General features: G+C 44.8%; 1 protein-coding gene across 2 annotated transcripts in view; it reads left to right on the top strand.

The window, feature by feature from the left end:
• The window catches only part of LOC119031729 (transcription factor COE1-A-like), an 86,920-nt gene that overhangs the window by 45,444 nt on the left and 26,522 nt on the right, over positions 1–14,954 (top strand). For both annotated transcript variants that reach the window (XM_037120390.1, XM_037120391.1), the window contains exons 7-8: positions 13,363–13,444; positions 14,430–14,571. In XM_037120390.1, coding sequence (XP_036976285.1) covers positions 13,363–13,444; positions 14,430–14,571 — 224 coding nt within the window. The remainder of the gene's footprint in view (positions 1–13,362; positions 13,445–14,429; positions 14,572–14,954) is intronic.

A 14,954-nucleotide genomic window follows, 5' to 3' on the forward strand; every position in this document is an offset into this window, starting at 1 on the left:
CACACACACACACACACACACACACACACACACACACACACACACACACACACACACACTTTGGGTTGGGTGGCAGGAGGATAGACTGTCGGCGGATGAAAGAGAGAGTTCCTGAGCTGTTGTTAAATAGTCTGTCAGCATGACACACACCACACACACACACACACACACACACGCACACACACGCACACACGCACACCACACGGACACACACACACACACACACCACATACACTCAAAGTTAGAAGGGAAAAAAAAACAAAAAACGAGCCGCTTGTTTTCAGATTTATAGATTTTAATAATTAAAAATTTAAAGGGGAGAAAATAATAAGCATTAATTATTCATAAACAGCATGTTAATTGGCTCTTGAATATTCAAAACAAAACAAGTCGATGAATATTCAGACGTATAAAGAGAGGATTAGAGAGCGCAAATGAAGAAAAACACGCTCTTCTAATGAGAAGAAAAGGGGAAAGAGACCGGAGAGAAATATATGAGATATCTGAGAGGAGAAGAAGGAGGAGAAGGAGAAGAAGAGATGGAGAGGACGGGGAGAGAAAATGAAAAAGGAAGGGGAGGAGGTGCTGCCGAGGGGAGAAAATGAGATGAGGGAAAAAAGCGACGGCGAGGAGAGAAAAGGAAAACAGCGGCGAGTCAGGGGGGTCTTTTGTGTTCCCACCATGATGGATGACAGTGTTGACTAAACGAGCTAAATTAGAAGCTTTTTCCTGCAACTCTGTTGAAATATTATTAACACGCAGCAACTTTAGTGAAACATATGATTCAGCTGCACATAATGACCTTGGCTATTGATTTGGGAATAGAGGGTAGCGTGCGGTAGGCGTAGGAGTGAGGAAGGAGGAGGATGGAGGAGGAGTAGGAGTGAGGGGGAGCAGGAGGAGGAGGAGGAGGAGGAGGAGGAGGAGGGGGAGGAGGAGGAGGAGGAGGAGGAGGAGGAGGAGGAGGAGGAGGGGGAGGAGGAGGAGGAGGAGGAGGGGGAGGAGGAGGAGGAGGAGGGGTCACGTGCTCTGTTGCAGTGCAGGTCTGTTATATTCTGTCATTAAAACATTAACTCCTGAAATGCCTTAATATACAGCCTCTCTCCCACACACACACACACACACACACACACACACACACACACACACACACACCAATTTAATAGCCTTAATTAGCCGGGCATGCATCCGGCCTTGTAATTAGCTAATAACAGCAACATGGATGTGGTTAATTAGTGGTAGGAGGTGCTTGTGAATTACAAAACCAATGACACTGTTACTGGAGCTGCTGCAGGAATAAACCACCGCTAGCTGAAAACACATAAATAAATATGTATAATTTTAAATCAGACACAGATGCATCATCACGTTTAGGATAAGTAACGTTGTGTTTTCGGTCGTCTCTCTGCTCTCTCCTCTCGTTCTGCTCCCTCTTCATGTCCTGACGCTGTGCTGATCTCAGAAGAATCCCAGTTTGTTCCCCAGTTCACGTCTTGAAAGGAACATTACATCATTTTAGGTTAATCTCTCATTACGCATGAAAAGGAGCAGATTATCTGAAGGGCTTGTCATCTTTCTTCTCTTCCTCCTCCTCTCTCGACCCTCCTCATCCTCCACTTAATTGGTGCCCCATCAACCCGTTAATCAAATTACTTCTGAACCAAAATTGACAGTTTTCATTAATTATAAAGGATTATTCTAATTGCAATTCAAATTTATTCATTTACAACAGACGGTGCTCAGTAATATTTCAGTGAATTAGCATATTAAATGGAGTGGTTCCTACATTAGTTATGCTAATGTATGCATATTTCCTTATTTGGGCCGGGTGAGCCATATGCGCGCCACGCGGGCCGTTTGTGTGTGTGTTTGTGTGTGTGTTTGTGTGTGTGTGCGTGCCCAGGTGAGGATCCTCGACAGCGTTTAATTTGTTTGACAAACGTAGCGGGAGTTCAATCCTCCAGCCGGCCCGGCGCTCCCCTCACCTCCTCTCTCCTCCTCATTTCTTCTTCCTTCCCTCTCGCTGATTACCTCTTCCTGTTCAGGTCACAAATTAACCTTTTACATTAAGCATTTTTTTCTTGTTTCTCTCGTGAGTTTTCAGTCATTAGTCTGACGGACATTTACATCCGTCATCACGTCCTTGTTTCAGTGTTTTGTTGGGTAAAGTCTTCGATGTCCGGTGTAAAAACCCGTCTGGTCCTCGGCCTCTCCGTCTGCAGCACGAGATGCATCGAGAGGAAAGCTGAAAAGATTTGTCCCAGTTAATGTTTAACAGAGCAGCCTGAGAGCAGAGTTTGTCTCCGGATCGCATCACAGCCAAAAGGAGCAGCAAGTTTTTGTAAATATTTCATCCACCAGGATATTGTGACTAAATAAGATATCATCCCTTTAAAAAGACGAGATATGTGTCGTCCCGCCGGCGTAACGAACACGTGAACATCCTGACGAAGCTACAAAGCATCTCATAGACGAGACAGAGTTGTTTTTATAGCATATTTCATGATAATAATAGGTGAAATTATTATATTAATATAAATATATTTGATATGATAGGACACTTATTAAAGCAACAGGTGCAGGTCGATCTCAAGAGATTATCACGTTTTTGTTGTGCAACATAAAATACGTCAGTAAAATCCTTTACTTGTGAATTTAAAAGTGTTAAACAGAACACAGAGACTCATCTTCTCACTCAGACGTTAGCTTAGCGTTAGCATCTTTTTCAGATTGATCAGTGTCTGGAGTGTGTGTCGCACAGTGTAGTGGTGATGAAGTCAAGCAGCAGTAATGTTTGTGTATAGTCTAACTTTAGCTTTTGTACTTCTGCTCATTCTTGCATTTAATCTTCAATCATAAACTTGAGTTCACCACAGATCTTATTTTCTGCAATAATCCAAAATCCAAATTGTTAGAGATTCTGTCGAGGGAACTGCGATGATGCTAACGTCCAGGCTAGCCAACAAAATGACATCAGACCTGCTGTTCTTTACTTGTTCGAGCAGCTCAGAAGCTAAAAGTAGTTTCATCTCTGAGACGTCTTTAACAAAACGGCTCCATGAGTGTTTCCTGATCCTTCAGCTGACTTAGATCAGGTCTGGAGAAGATTGTGATTAGGAGACTTTCCACCTGAGAGAGAGACTTGGAGGTGAAACGACACACATGTGGTGTTTAGAGTCAGAATTACACATCGAGTCTCTAAATGGACAAGAGCTTCTCTCAGTCAGCGTCATTACAGCTGAGGAACTCCCACTGCAGCCAGTGTGTGTAGGCAGGTGTGTGTGTGTGTGTGTGTGTGTGTGTGTGAGAGAGAGTGTGTGCGTGCGTGCGAGCAAGAGAGGTAGATGTGAGTGTGTGTTTGAGTGAGTGACTGACGGAGAGAGGAGGAGACAGGAGGAGAGAGGAGGAAGAGGTTCCTGTCAATATCACTTCCTTCATCACCCCCCCGAACCCCCCCCATGAATTATTTGTGAGACTGACGACAAAAGAAACACACACACGCACACACACACACACACAGAAAGCCCTGGTAGTTTACTGCCACTGTTCTCTTACTGCCATCACCAAGACTGTGTGTGTGTGTGTGTGTGTGTGTGTGTGTGTGTGTGTGTGTGTGAGTGTGAGTGCCTGAGCTTTAGATCGATTTGAAGTAAGCTGCGTGTGTTTTCATGTGTGTGTGTGTACATGTATGGCCGAGAGCTAGCGATCCTTTAGCTGCTCACCCTTCACTCACTTCCTCCTCCTCCTCCTCCACCGACTCCTGACCTCCCCCCTCCCCTCCCCTCCCCTCCACCTCTCTCTCTCTCTCTCCACCTCTCTCTCTCTCTCTCCCCCCTCCTGAATCAATCTCTCTCATCTATAATTCAACAGTTTGCCTTCAGCCTTTAAAATATACACCACAGAAACCTCCTCCCTCCCTTTAAGTCTGTCTCAGCTCCTCATCTTTGCCTCCTCCTCCTCCTCCTCCTCCTCACTCTCTCCCCTGTTTCTCCCCCTCTGGTGCGCAGGACCTCTGACAATATTTGTCATGAAGGTAATCATGTTGTAATTTAATCTCATCGTGGCTCCAAGCCGGCTTCACGGTGCCACAGTCCTGGTTAGCGTCTTATTAAGGAGCGCCGCGTCCGTATCGACTCTTGTTCCGCAGCATCGCTGTTGTTCCAAGAATATGACAGAGTCCAGTAACTCCCTCCGTCTGCATACGACTGAAACATTGGCTTTATCTTACACCTGCAGCATCAGTGAGGTCGGTAACAATGTCGTGGCATCCAGCCGAGAGCAAAACTGTTTGATAGCTACTTGAAAAGTTGATGCTTTTGTTTGTGAGGGACAGTTGTAATTCAATCTGGTTTCACACGTCTGTATACAATCAACACCCGGCGATCAACAGATCGTCCCTAAAACACACTCCTCCAGGTTCAATCTTCAAATGTATCTCGTGACGGTGATGCTCTGGTTAGTTTCAGGCACAGAAATCACTTAAACAGCTTTTGTTTCTGCAAACATGGCTGCAAATCGTCTGTTTTGGACTAACGAGGGTGGATCACGTGTTAATCACAAGGCACCTGAAGTACACGCTGAATTATCGTCTGTTTGATCTCAATAGAACCACGTTTTACTAAATGAACAACATGCTGTGTTGAAGAAAGATGAACTCATTAGGAAACTGTTTGAGGCTCATTTTCTCATATACTGACATGTGATCAGACTTCTTTTTGCAACCAGTGGAGTCTGAACATGCTTCTTTATACAGTCAGAATACGTCACGCGTTGTTGTCACGTTAATAAACTGAGATTTAAGAAGGCAGTGACATCATCGTAAAGAAATCAGTCTAAAGTAATCTACACATGAATCGTTACAGTTCACATATCGTGAAATATTATGACTTCTGGATTGTTATTAATGTTGTTAAAAACTTTAGTTTTAGGTTCAGGCACAAATACTACATGTCTGGTTTAAGAAGTCATTCTTAATAAAGAAGAAAGAAATTAGAAAATACATCAAATATAACATGATGACTAAGCAGTTGGGCGAAATAGTTGGAAATGTACAATTTAATCAGATGTTTCTGAATAAAAGCTGGAGGTGTTTTCTGAATAATATCGACTCTGATTGTATTGATGAAGCAGGTTGTTCAGAGGAGCCGGGCCTCTGAGGTGGACAAGTCATGAGTTATGTGTACATACATTATTTACACATGTATGTACAGTAAGTGTGGTAACAGCTGGAACATCTGCAGGCTTGTTTACATCTCAGCTGGTCGTTCAGAGCTGCAGAATCAGACCCGGTTTATAACATCAGTTCATCTGTTTTAGTTCTTCTCATTATTTCGTTATCTGTGGGTCCAAAACAATCCTGTGCTTAAATGCAGCTTCTGTCAGTTCCTGTTCATCAGTATATTACAGCTGAATACATAAATGACTGATCACATCTCATTATAACATGACTGTAAATGTTGTGGATGCTTCAGCCGGTACAGTCGCAGCTAATGACTGTCTGCCGCTCTGAGTGACACCGTGCTGCCGTGTCACAAACTGATGACATCAGTGTCACAGCCGCATGTAACAATGATGTAATGACACTTGTGCGGGTCCGCGGCGGTGCCGAACGCGTCGGCCGTGCAGGTTATTAATGCTCGCCGTGCCTCAGCGCCGGTAGACAGAGAGCGAGCCCCATCGCAGACATCACACGGGCCGGCCGCCACCGCCCGGCCCGCTCCGTCATTTAAATATGCAGAGATGACAACAATGACAGCATTAATAGTAATGATCGCAATATGAAGCTAAGGCCTCATCATCATCATCATCATTAGCATATCTCCAGGGAGATGAGCCGTGATTGACAGCTAGCTGGGTGTTTTTTGGGCTGCAGCTCAGCTATCAATTACCTCTGTGCATATCAACCATCATTATGTAAAATAACTCCGCTTCGCTCGGCTCTGCTCGATTCTCTTAAGTCTTGTTCCCTCGCATAACTCTTTTTCCCTCTCCCGTGCATTTCCTCCCTCCCTTCCTTCCTCCCTCCCTTTCCTCCCCCGCTGCCTTTTTTCTTTCTTTTTCACGCCCCCGACCACTCGCCGCCGCCCCTCCCCCTCCTCCCCCTCCTCCTCCTCCTCCTCCTCCTCCCCCTCCCGCTCCTCCTGCTCCTCCTCCACCTCCTCCTCCTCCTCCTCCTCCTCCCCCCCCCCCTCCCCCTCCTCCTCCCCCGCCTCCCCCTCTTCCTCCCCCTCCTCCTGCTCCTCCTCCTCCTCCTCCTTTACTTGCACCGATGTGTCTAGTTTTCTTATCCCCTCCACTCCTCTTCCCTTCTTCCAGAAACACTTTACATTATAAAATGTGATGTAAAGTTTCACAGCTGCATGTTCGGGGCAGAGTCACACAGATTGGTTTGGCTGTGGCAGCCGTGTTTCCAGGTTATGCAAGACTTTGCTAAAACTCGCCTGTTACTGAACCGAGACTGGATTTCCAACGATCCTTCCAAGTGAAATGAATTCATCTTCCGTCCTCCTACGATTCCTCTCCTCATGTTAATCTCAGTCACTCTGTTAACTTCAAAATACCTCATTTTACAGCACATCTGGCCCGCGACTCATAATTTGGTGACACAAACTGCAATAAACCCGACGTCTTACTCGCTCTAATCGTACTTGCCAACTTCGATCTCAAAAACAGGGATTTGAAACCGAAGTGGAGTTTCCTTGAAAAATGTAAGATGCAAGGACTGTGTTTCTGCTTTCTGGTGACATTTAATTGAATTTTACTTTTAATTTTAAGAAAACAACACATAGTAAGTCTCCCTCCATGGCATAAAGATTCACCACTTGTCACTTCTCAGACATTTTTTGTCCCCTCAGTGATTCTCTGCACGCCTCCTCTCTGTTTGTCAGCCTCTCAGTGGGTATCGATGTGCTGTGACCCTCGTGATTGACAGAATTATCGACGTGGCAGTTTTTTTTTTGTTTTTTTTTTTACAAACCTTTCTTTTAAAACTTCACGTAAGAAAAGCATGAATTCTTCTCCTCAGGGCATCTGAAATCTGTTTAAATATTCCTCCTCGTCTACATTTCTCTGGTCTCTCACTCAGTTCAGCAGACATTCATTCATTAGGAGAAAAACGAGAGAATTGTGACCCGCGAGGAAACTGGGAGAGGGAAAAGAAAAACAGGAGTCTCCCGGCAAAATTGGGAACGGTGGCAAGCAAAGTTCTCATCGTGGATTGAAGGTATTACTCCTGTATCAGTCAGCGTTATCTCTGCTGAAGTGCTCTTGAACACGACACTACAAGGGCGAAGAAAAACCAAGCATTTCCCCGACCGGAGGCAATAGATTATCACATTATTATTGAGATAACAGCCGAGTAAAAGGGCGTGATAGTATTTCCTATCCCTGTTTTTCCTGCTGCAGGACTGCAGGCACGGGGCCCAGAAATGCTATCTGATGTCATCACATTAAACAATAACAAGCGCTCAGTGTAAACAGGAAACAGGAAGTTGATCTCTGACTGATCAACAGACAGAGAGGGAAACTTGCTCTGCACATATTAGCTTTTCTGACAGCATGAGCATGTGGCTCCAGCTCCAGAGCGACTTACAGTATTTTAAACCACATCCAAATCTGTTTTCAGTCGTATTTACACGTTTGTTTCTCCTCGTGCAGCGTGCCGCCACCCACCGATCGGTTACTGGCAGTCGGGATAGGTACACGCAGGCATTAGCAAGTTGTTTCACACGTAGATGGAAGGAGTGAAAATCATCTTCTGTCAGAAACGCTGCGCCAGGAAACTTGGCAGGCAGGTGAAATAAGACATCTAAAGGAAGCAGAGAGACGGAGGAGAGACGGAGGAGGCAGGAGCAGCAAAAGCACTGATCTGTTGTTCAGTTTGTCTGCACTAACTGACTGCAGTTTCTCCACCTGTCAGCAACAACTCACCAGACTCTGTGTGTGTGTGTGTGTGTGTGTGTGTGTGTGTGTGTGTGTGTGTGTGTGTGTGTGTGTGTGTGTGTTTTTTGTTGCTGTTTTTTTCTCTTCCAAGGCAGCATCGTTATTCTTGGCTCAGTAGAAGAGCGAGTCTTTGGGGAATTAAACGGACACAGACATTCAGTCTTAGACACACACACACTAACACACACACACACACACACACTAACACACACACACACACTCACAGAGCTGGAATTCCCCCGGATGTCACCCTTGCCCCGTTGGCATTGTGACTGTTTAAATGACAGGAGAGTGGTCGAGACAAAACTCCCATAATCCTCTTTCCTCCTTCTCCTCCATTTGTTTCTCCTTCACACACTCTCTGCATCCCACCGCGTGTGTGCGTGTGTGTGTGTGTGTGTGTGTGTGTGTGTGTGTGTGTGTGTGTGTGTGTGTCTACGCCCTCTCCATCCCCTCGCTCTGTCACTTCCTGTCTCTCTCTCCAGGTCTGTGTTAGCCCTATATATTAAATATTAATGTCAGTTGTGCTCTGAGCCATAATTGCCATCTCAGCCTCTGAATAATGGATGTAACTGTGTCGTTCACTACTACACCATGACTAACAGGCTGAAAGAAAAAAAAAAAACAGCATCCAACTGTGTTTTGCTTGTGTTTCTGTGGATTACAGGCTAAATAACACCAGCGTCGTAGCATGATTACAGTATCGCAGCGGGCTCGAAAGAAAATCGTGGATCATGCCAACATCACGGTTTATGTTTTCAGTGTGTTTTATAGGCTGGAACAGAACTAGCATCACACCGCGGTAAACTGTTTCCTCAGCGGCTCGTTTTCACTGCTTCACCCTCGAAATGTCAAACTCACATTGTGATTCTGGGCCCTCGGTTAATATTTTAGTGGACACTCGTTTGCTCGAAACGAAACATGTTCAGAACTTGCAGATTCTCAAGTGGTCGCTGGAAAAAATCAACATGGTTTGTAGAAAATTATATAAAATTATGAGGAATAACGTCAACATTTTTTTCCCAAAGCGTCATCAAACACATCACAACTCGTTAGTGTTGAGCTTTATGAAACATCTGCGTACAGTGAGCGCCACCGCTCCTGAACTGATTGGTGAATATAATTCCCACCCGTTCATCATGCTCAGATTCTCTGCACAAAGCATGCTGGGATACCTGGCGAGATGCTGGAGTAGCGAGAGGGCTTCAGGTTTACAGACTCACGACCCCAAATCAACACTTATCTCGCTCTGTTTTCCTTCTACGCAGTGTTTGCTCACACAACTGCCATTTCAGTTTCATACAGTGATAATACAGTATGTCGTCTCTTCTTCTCCTCTTTTACCTGCAGACATTTTGACTTATCACAGCAGGTAACAGGTGTAATATTTATAATGATCCGAGTCATCTATACCTATAAAACATTGCACACACGTAAGCATCAGCACCTGGAGTAATAGATTTATAAACCATCTTATCTCGCTGACTGTAAGACAAAACCTGTAGTTGTTTTCAGAGGTTGTCCTGAGAAGCATCACGTACAAAACACATGACAAGGAGCTTAAATAAACTTGATTATTGTGCATGACAGTGCACGTCTGCAGAGAAAAGGCTGCTGCTGAGCCAGAACCTCCAACCTTCTCTCTGCTTATTGTTATGAGTCAGTGTGCAGAAAATAAAAATAAAAAAATTGCAGGAGATTATTTTCGGTCAGGGGACTAAAACGGCCTCCTTTCATAATGTGACCACAAACCAACTCCCACCTGAATTACTCGCACGTTGCACATCACCACCACTGATTTTAACTCTTAAGCTGCCATGCACAGATATTGTAGACGGTGAAGATTTTATATCAAATATCGAACCCACTCTGACGTTTCCTGTCTGAATCTATACCGTCATTATCAAATGCCAAATACAATAGTCTCAGCAAAACAATAATCGTCTTACTTTCTTTCTCTCCGTCTTTATCTTCCACTCTCAGCTAACCACCTCTCTCACCCTCATGCATGTGTGTGTGTGTGTGTGTGTGTGTGTGTGTGTGTGTGTGTGTGTGTGTGTGTGTGTGTGTGTGTGTGTGTGTGTGTGTGAGCCTCTTTGTGTGTTTGCAGCAGGCAGGACCGGTGTCAGGTCAGCTCTCTGAGTGTGCTACTCACAGCATAGCAAAGGTCAACAGTGCTGTTATCACTTGAACATGATCGGGGGCTCGGAGAGAGAGAGAGAGAGAGAGAGAGAGAGGAGGGGAGGGGGAGAGAGAAAGTGCTCCCCTCCCCCACAGTCATTCAGACTCTTATAATTGCCCAGTTTAATTGGAGGCCTCTTAACGACCAGTGACTGGACCAGCCAATCAATTCTCACAAGGTGTGTGTGTGTGCGTGTGTGTGTGTGTGTGTGGCTGCGGGGTCTTTCTGTAGCCGAGCTGATTGGGCCAGCTGGGGTCAAGTGAAGGGGGAAGAGGAACGCACACAGAGCGCATTAAAATGTAGAATATGTTCTGCTGGAAATCAATGAGAGAAAACACTCTCACAGGAAACAGATCGAGCACGAGACGTCATCGGCGAGTGTGAAGTTATTCAGTTTGTTAAGACGGTGAGAGCAGGAGGTTGATATTGTTCAGCTGACGAGATGAGCGCTGATGACTGAGGTGATGTTTTAAGGTGTTAGCGGTGCTGGTGCAGCGTTCCAGGTGAGAGCTGCTCATCCACCTCTGCAGCAGGAGGAGAGGTGGAGCATGAACAGGACTCATCCCGTCAGCTTCATTCGTTCTGGCACTTCTTGAAACCTTTTTTTATATACAACTCTTAAATTATTGGATTTTTTTATTTGAATTGCTCAATTTCAGTCATTTTATTCTTTCATATATTAACTCCTTTAGCGTAAAGTTGCACCATTTACCTTTGTTTTTAGTCACGAGTACAAGAATGTTGCAAAGACAAACAGTCAACACTTTGATTTAAAATGATCTAATGCTGAATGTATCACGAGCTCCGTCTCTTTCTTTATTTATAGGATCGTGCACCTTTAATGTTGTACAACTCTTCCATTGTTCTTCATTGTTTGGCTGGTCTGAGTGTTACCATAAAGCTTTTTTTGTTGTTGTTTATTTGTTATCTGCTGGAGCTTTTTACATTTTTGTTGACAGAATTTGCTTAATATTTTATTTGAGGCGATATTTCATATTTTCTGTAATCACAAAACTTAATTTCAGTTTTCTTGGCGGCCTGGGATAACACTCTTTTCATTTGGCACTAAAAAGTGAGCCAGGAAATGTTGAATATTAAATGAACACTGACAATGAAACTGCAATCAGTACAATACAGAAGCAAAAAACATTTTATCAACCGTACGTTAAACAAGAACATGCTGTGTGTCAGATTGAGTATTTTACATTTCATCCGTACGTATTCTCTCATGTTAGATTTTTAAATGCAGGACTTTTTACTTGTAGTATTTCTGAGAGATCTGAACACTTTCTTCCACTTTGCTGCTTTAGTCTTTTCTCCTCCCGACCGCCTCCTTCACGCGGCGGCGGGTCAGCTGAGGTGGTCGTGTTAACGCTATGCTAGTGTTGTGAGGAGGACTAGACAGTGGGAGGTCAGCAGGGGTCACCGTGGCTGTCCTCCGCTGTGATAGGCTGTCACCCGGGGGTGAGGGGTCAACGTAATTAGGCATGCAAGAATCCCAGCGCCGGTGTTCTAACGAAGCCTGAGCTCGTTAACGCAGAGTTTTACACTCAGACCTGCCACTGAGCTGTGCTGCACCGTCACACCCGCACATACGCTCACATGCAGAGCACATGTTTGCACGCACACACACACACACACACACACACACACCTCTGCTTTGTTCTGGTGGTCCAGCACGAGGGCTGTCATCTCCTGAACATGGGAGCACCAGGCTCTGCCATGAGGGAACGGAGGTGATGCAGACAACTTCAGATTATTTAAGAGCGGTTTGGATGCGGAGTGTAAAAGCACCGAGAGGAAACCAAAAATATATTCAGTCCCTCAGGTTTTATTTGGAACTTATAATGCTACATTTGTGCTGCAAGAGAAAGAGCGCAACACGGTGTGCGAATATAAAAGGTTTTGCAACTTACAGTAAGAAAAGACGCTGTAACAAACACAAACACGAACATGTGTGCGTCTGTGTTATTGTGCGAGCGTGCCGTGTTGCTGCTGCCAGGCCGGCCAGCTGGCTCACACCAAAACACAACCTGGATGTGTTTGTTAGCTGTTGATGGCCATCTGTGTGTTTGATTTATTCTGTAATATAGATTCATGACATATGGTCCCGTTTCAAACACCCAATGTCAACACAGTTACCCCTTCTATAATGATCTGACAACAGGGTTAGCATACGGGGGCGAAAAAGCCTCCACAAGAAAGAATTTTGCCACTTGATAAAAGTTGTTTGAAATAGTTCTTGAGTCTTAAAGGAACAGTCCGCCCTAAAATCAAAATACACACTTACTTTCCTCTTATCTGAAGTGTTAGTTATCCCTCTAGATTTTTTGGGTTTGAGTTGCTAAAGAGTGCAATATTTTTTTTTTTTGCACTTCCTGTGAGAAATTTCTTGAAGGAACTATTTTCTTTTCCTATCAGCGCGCAGAAGAAAGCGTCCATCTACTCACAGACGAGACGGTCGTTAACTAAGATAAATTAACCAGCTCAGTCGAGGAGCGAGCCCGAAGGTGCAATATGAAAGAATTCTAGCTTAAAACATAAAAATATACTAAAAAATATCCAAAGAACTGAGACATCTGTGTATGAGGCTAAAGGGATATTTACTGAAGCTAACATGCTAACTAGCTAGCCCTGCACCAACACTCTCCAGGTGCTCCAGTCTCACCGTCGCGGCTAACTAGTTAACGGTGGCTACAATTCAACATTCAAGCTGTAGTCAAATCTTGCGTACTGCTCCTTTAATGTTACAGCCCACACTCACACCAAAACAGTCCAGATAGACAAACAGCCCAGCAGGTGTGAGATAATATATGTATTTTTGGGGGTGAAATGTTCCTTTAACAGGCACTTTTGCATATTCAGAACACAGTTGCAGTCGGTGCTAAAATCTGAAGGTCAAATCAGAGATTCTTCAAAACTTTATCTGGCTCGCAGTCGCATATTTCCACCAGTGCTGCTGCAGCGTGCTGCTCTGTTCGCCTTCTTGTATTTCTATCCAACACCTTCATGTGGCATTTCAAAGCAGCTCCAGTTAGTGTGGATTTAAGAACAAAAAAACACGATCCACGAGCACATTTCACAAGGAAATTCATTTTGACTTCCCAACAGCATGAAATATTTATTTCTCTATCAGTTTATGGGGTTACTGTCTGTATTTGGGGTTTCTATCCTGAAGGAAAGCAATCTCTGGTTTAATGTTTAACCTCAAATCTTGCCCGTCTTCTGTGTCTCTGCAGATTCTTCCTCAAGTTTTTCCTCAAGTGCAACCAGAACTGTCTAAAGAATGCAGGAAACCCACGAGACATGAGGAGGTTCCAGGTAGAGACCAGCACATTTTTAGTTTTTTTTGTGTGTGTGTGTTTGCAGTTTCTCTCTCCTCTATGGACGTAACACTCAGCGATACACAGGAATGTGTGTGTGTGTGTGTGTGTGTGTGTGTGTGTGTGTGTGTGTGTGTGTGTGTGTGTGTGTGTGTGTGTGTGTGTATGTGTGTGTTTCTGTGTAAGTAAATAAGCGATCAGCGCCTTTACAGGAAACATGAGACCCTGACCCGGACCGGTCAGAACATAAATATACACACAATGCAGGGAGACAGAGGGAAGAGAGAGAAGAAGAAGAGAAAGAAAGAAAGAAAGAAAGAAAGAAAGAAAGAAAGAAAGAAAGAAAGAAAGAAAGAAAAGAGGCTGTGAATAAGATTTAATGCGCCGCCATCTTTATTATTTCCTTATCTTCGCGGCCACAACACAATCAGGAAGACACCACTCGAGTCTGAGTGGAGATACCGGACAGCCACAAGATACTGATAGATTTATTACCATGGCACGTGTGTGTGTGTGTGTGTGTGTGTGTGTGTGTGTGTGTGTGTGTGTGTGTGTGATAGGACAGAGAGAGTCGTACGGTAGCCAGTGTGTGACAGTATCTGTGCCTCTAATTGTGCAGCTCTATTGTAGTGGAACCAGAGAAGACAGCTCTGTTTCCCTGGGAGATAATTAAGGGCCGGACCCATCAGGAACTATTGAACAGAGGAGGATAGACACCACACACACACACACACACACACACACACACACACACAGACACACACACACAGTGACTGGGTGTGTGTGGAGTGTGATGGTAATAGCTGTGATAACGGGTTACATTTAAAGAGCTTTTCACAGTTTCACGCTTTTAATTCCTCCTCGTGATGATCTCTAGACCTCCAGCTTTGTAATCCCTCATTTTTTTCCCTCTTGTCTCACCCGACTCTCTCCCTCTGTTCTGTCCCATCATCCTCTTGCCCCGGCCGCCACGCTTTCACCAGGTGGTGGTATCAACTACGGTGAGCGTGGAGGGACACGTCCTGTCCGTGTCCGACAACATGTTCGTCCACAACAACTCCAAACATGGCCGACGGGCCCGCAGGCTCGACCCCGTGGAAGGAACGCCGTCTTACCTAGAACACGGTAACACAGGAGTGTGTGTGTGTGTGTGTGTGTGTGTGTGTGTGTGTGTGTGTGTGTGTGTGTGTGTGTGTGTGTGTGTGTGTGTGTGTGTGTGTGAGTGTCTGTCTGCCCGTGTGTGAATCTGTGTGAGTGTAAGCAGCATGGCCACCAGATGGTTGATGGTTTAATCCTATCAGGTGATTCCTGCCCCTCCATCTGGCTAATCCAACCCACTACACACACACACACACACACACACACACACACACACACACACACACCATGCATTGTGTGTGTGTGTGTCTGCAGGTCTAATATCATTACACTTCTCTTTCATAAACAATCCCAGGCTGAGAGATGTAATTCAGATGGATGCCGATAATCTAACACACACACACACACAC

Source organism: Acanthopagrus latus, chromosome 13 (assembly GCF_904848185.1).
Source record: "Acanthopagrus latus isolate v.2019 chromosome 13, fAcaLat1.1, whole genome shotgun sequence".
Taxonomy (NCBI): Eukaryota; Metazoa; Chordata; class Actinopteri; order Spariformes; family Sparidae; genus Acanthopagrus; species Acanthopagrus latus.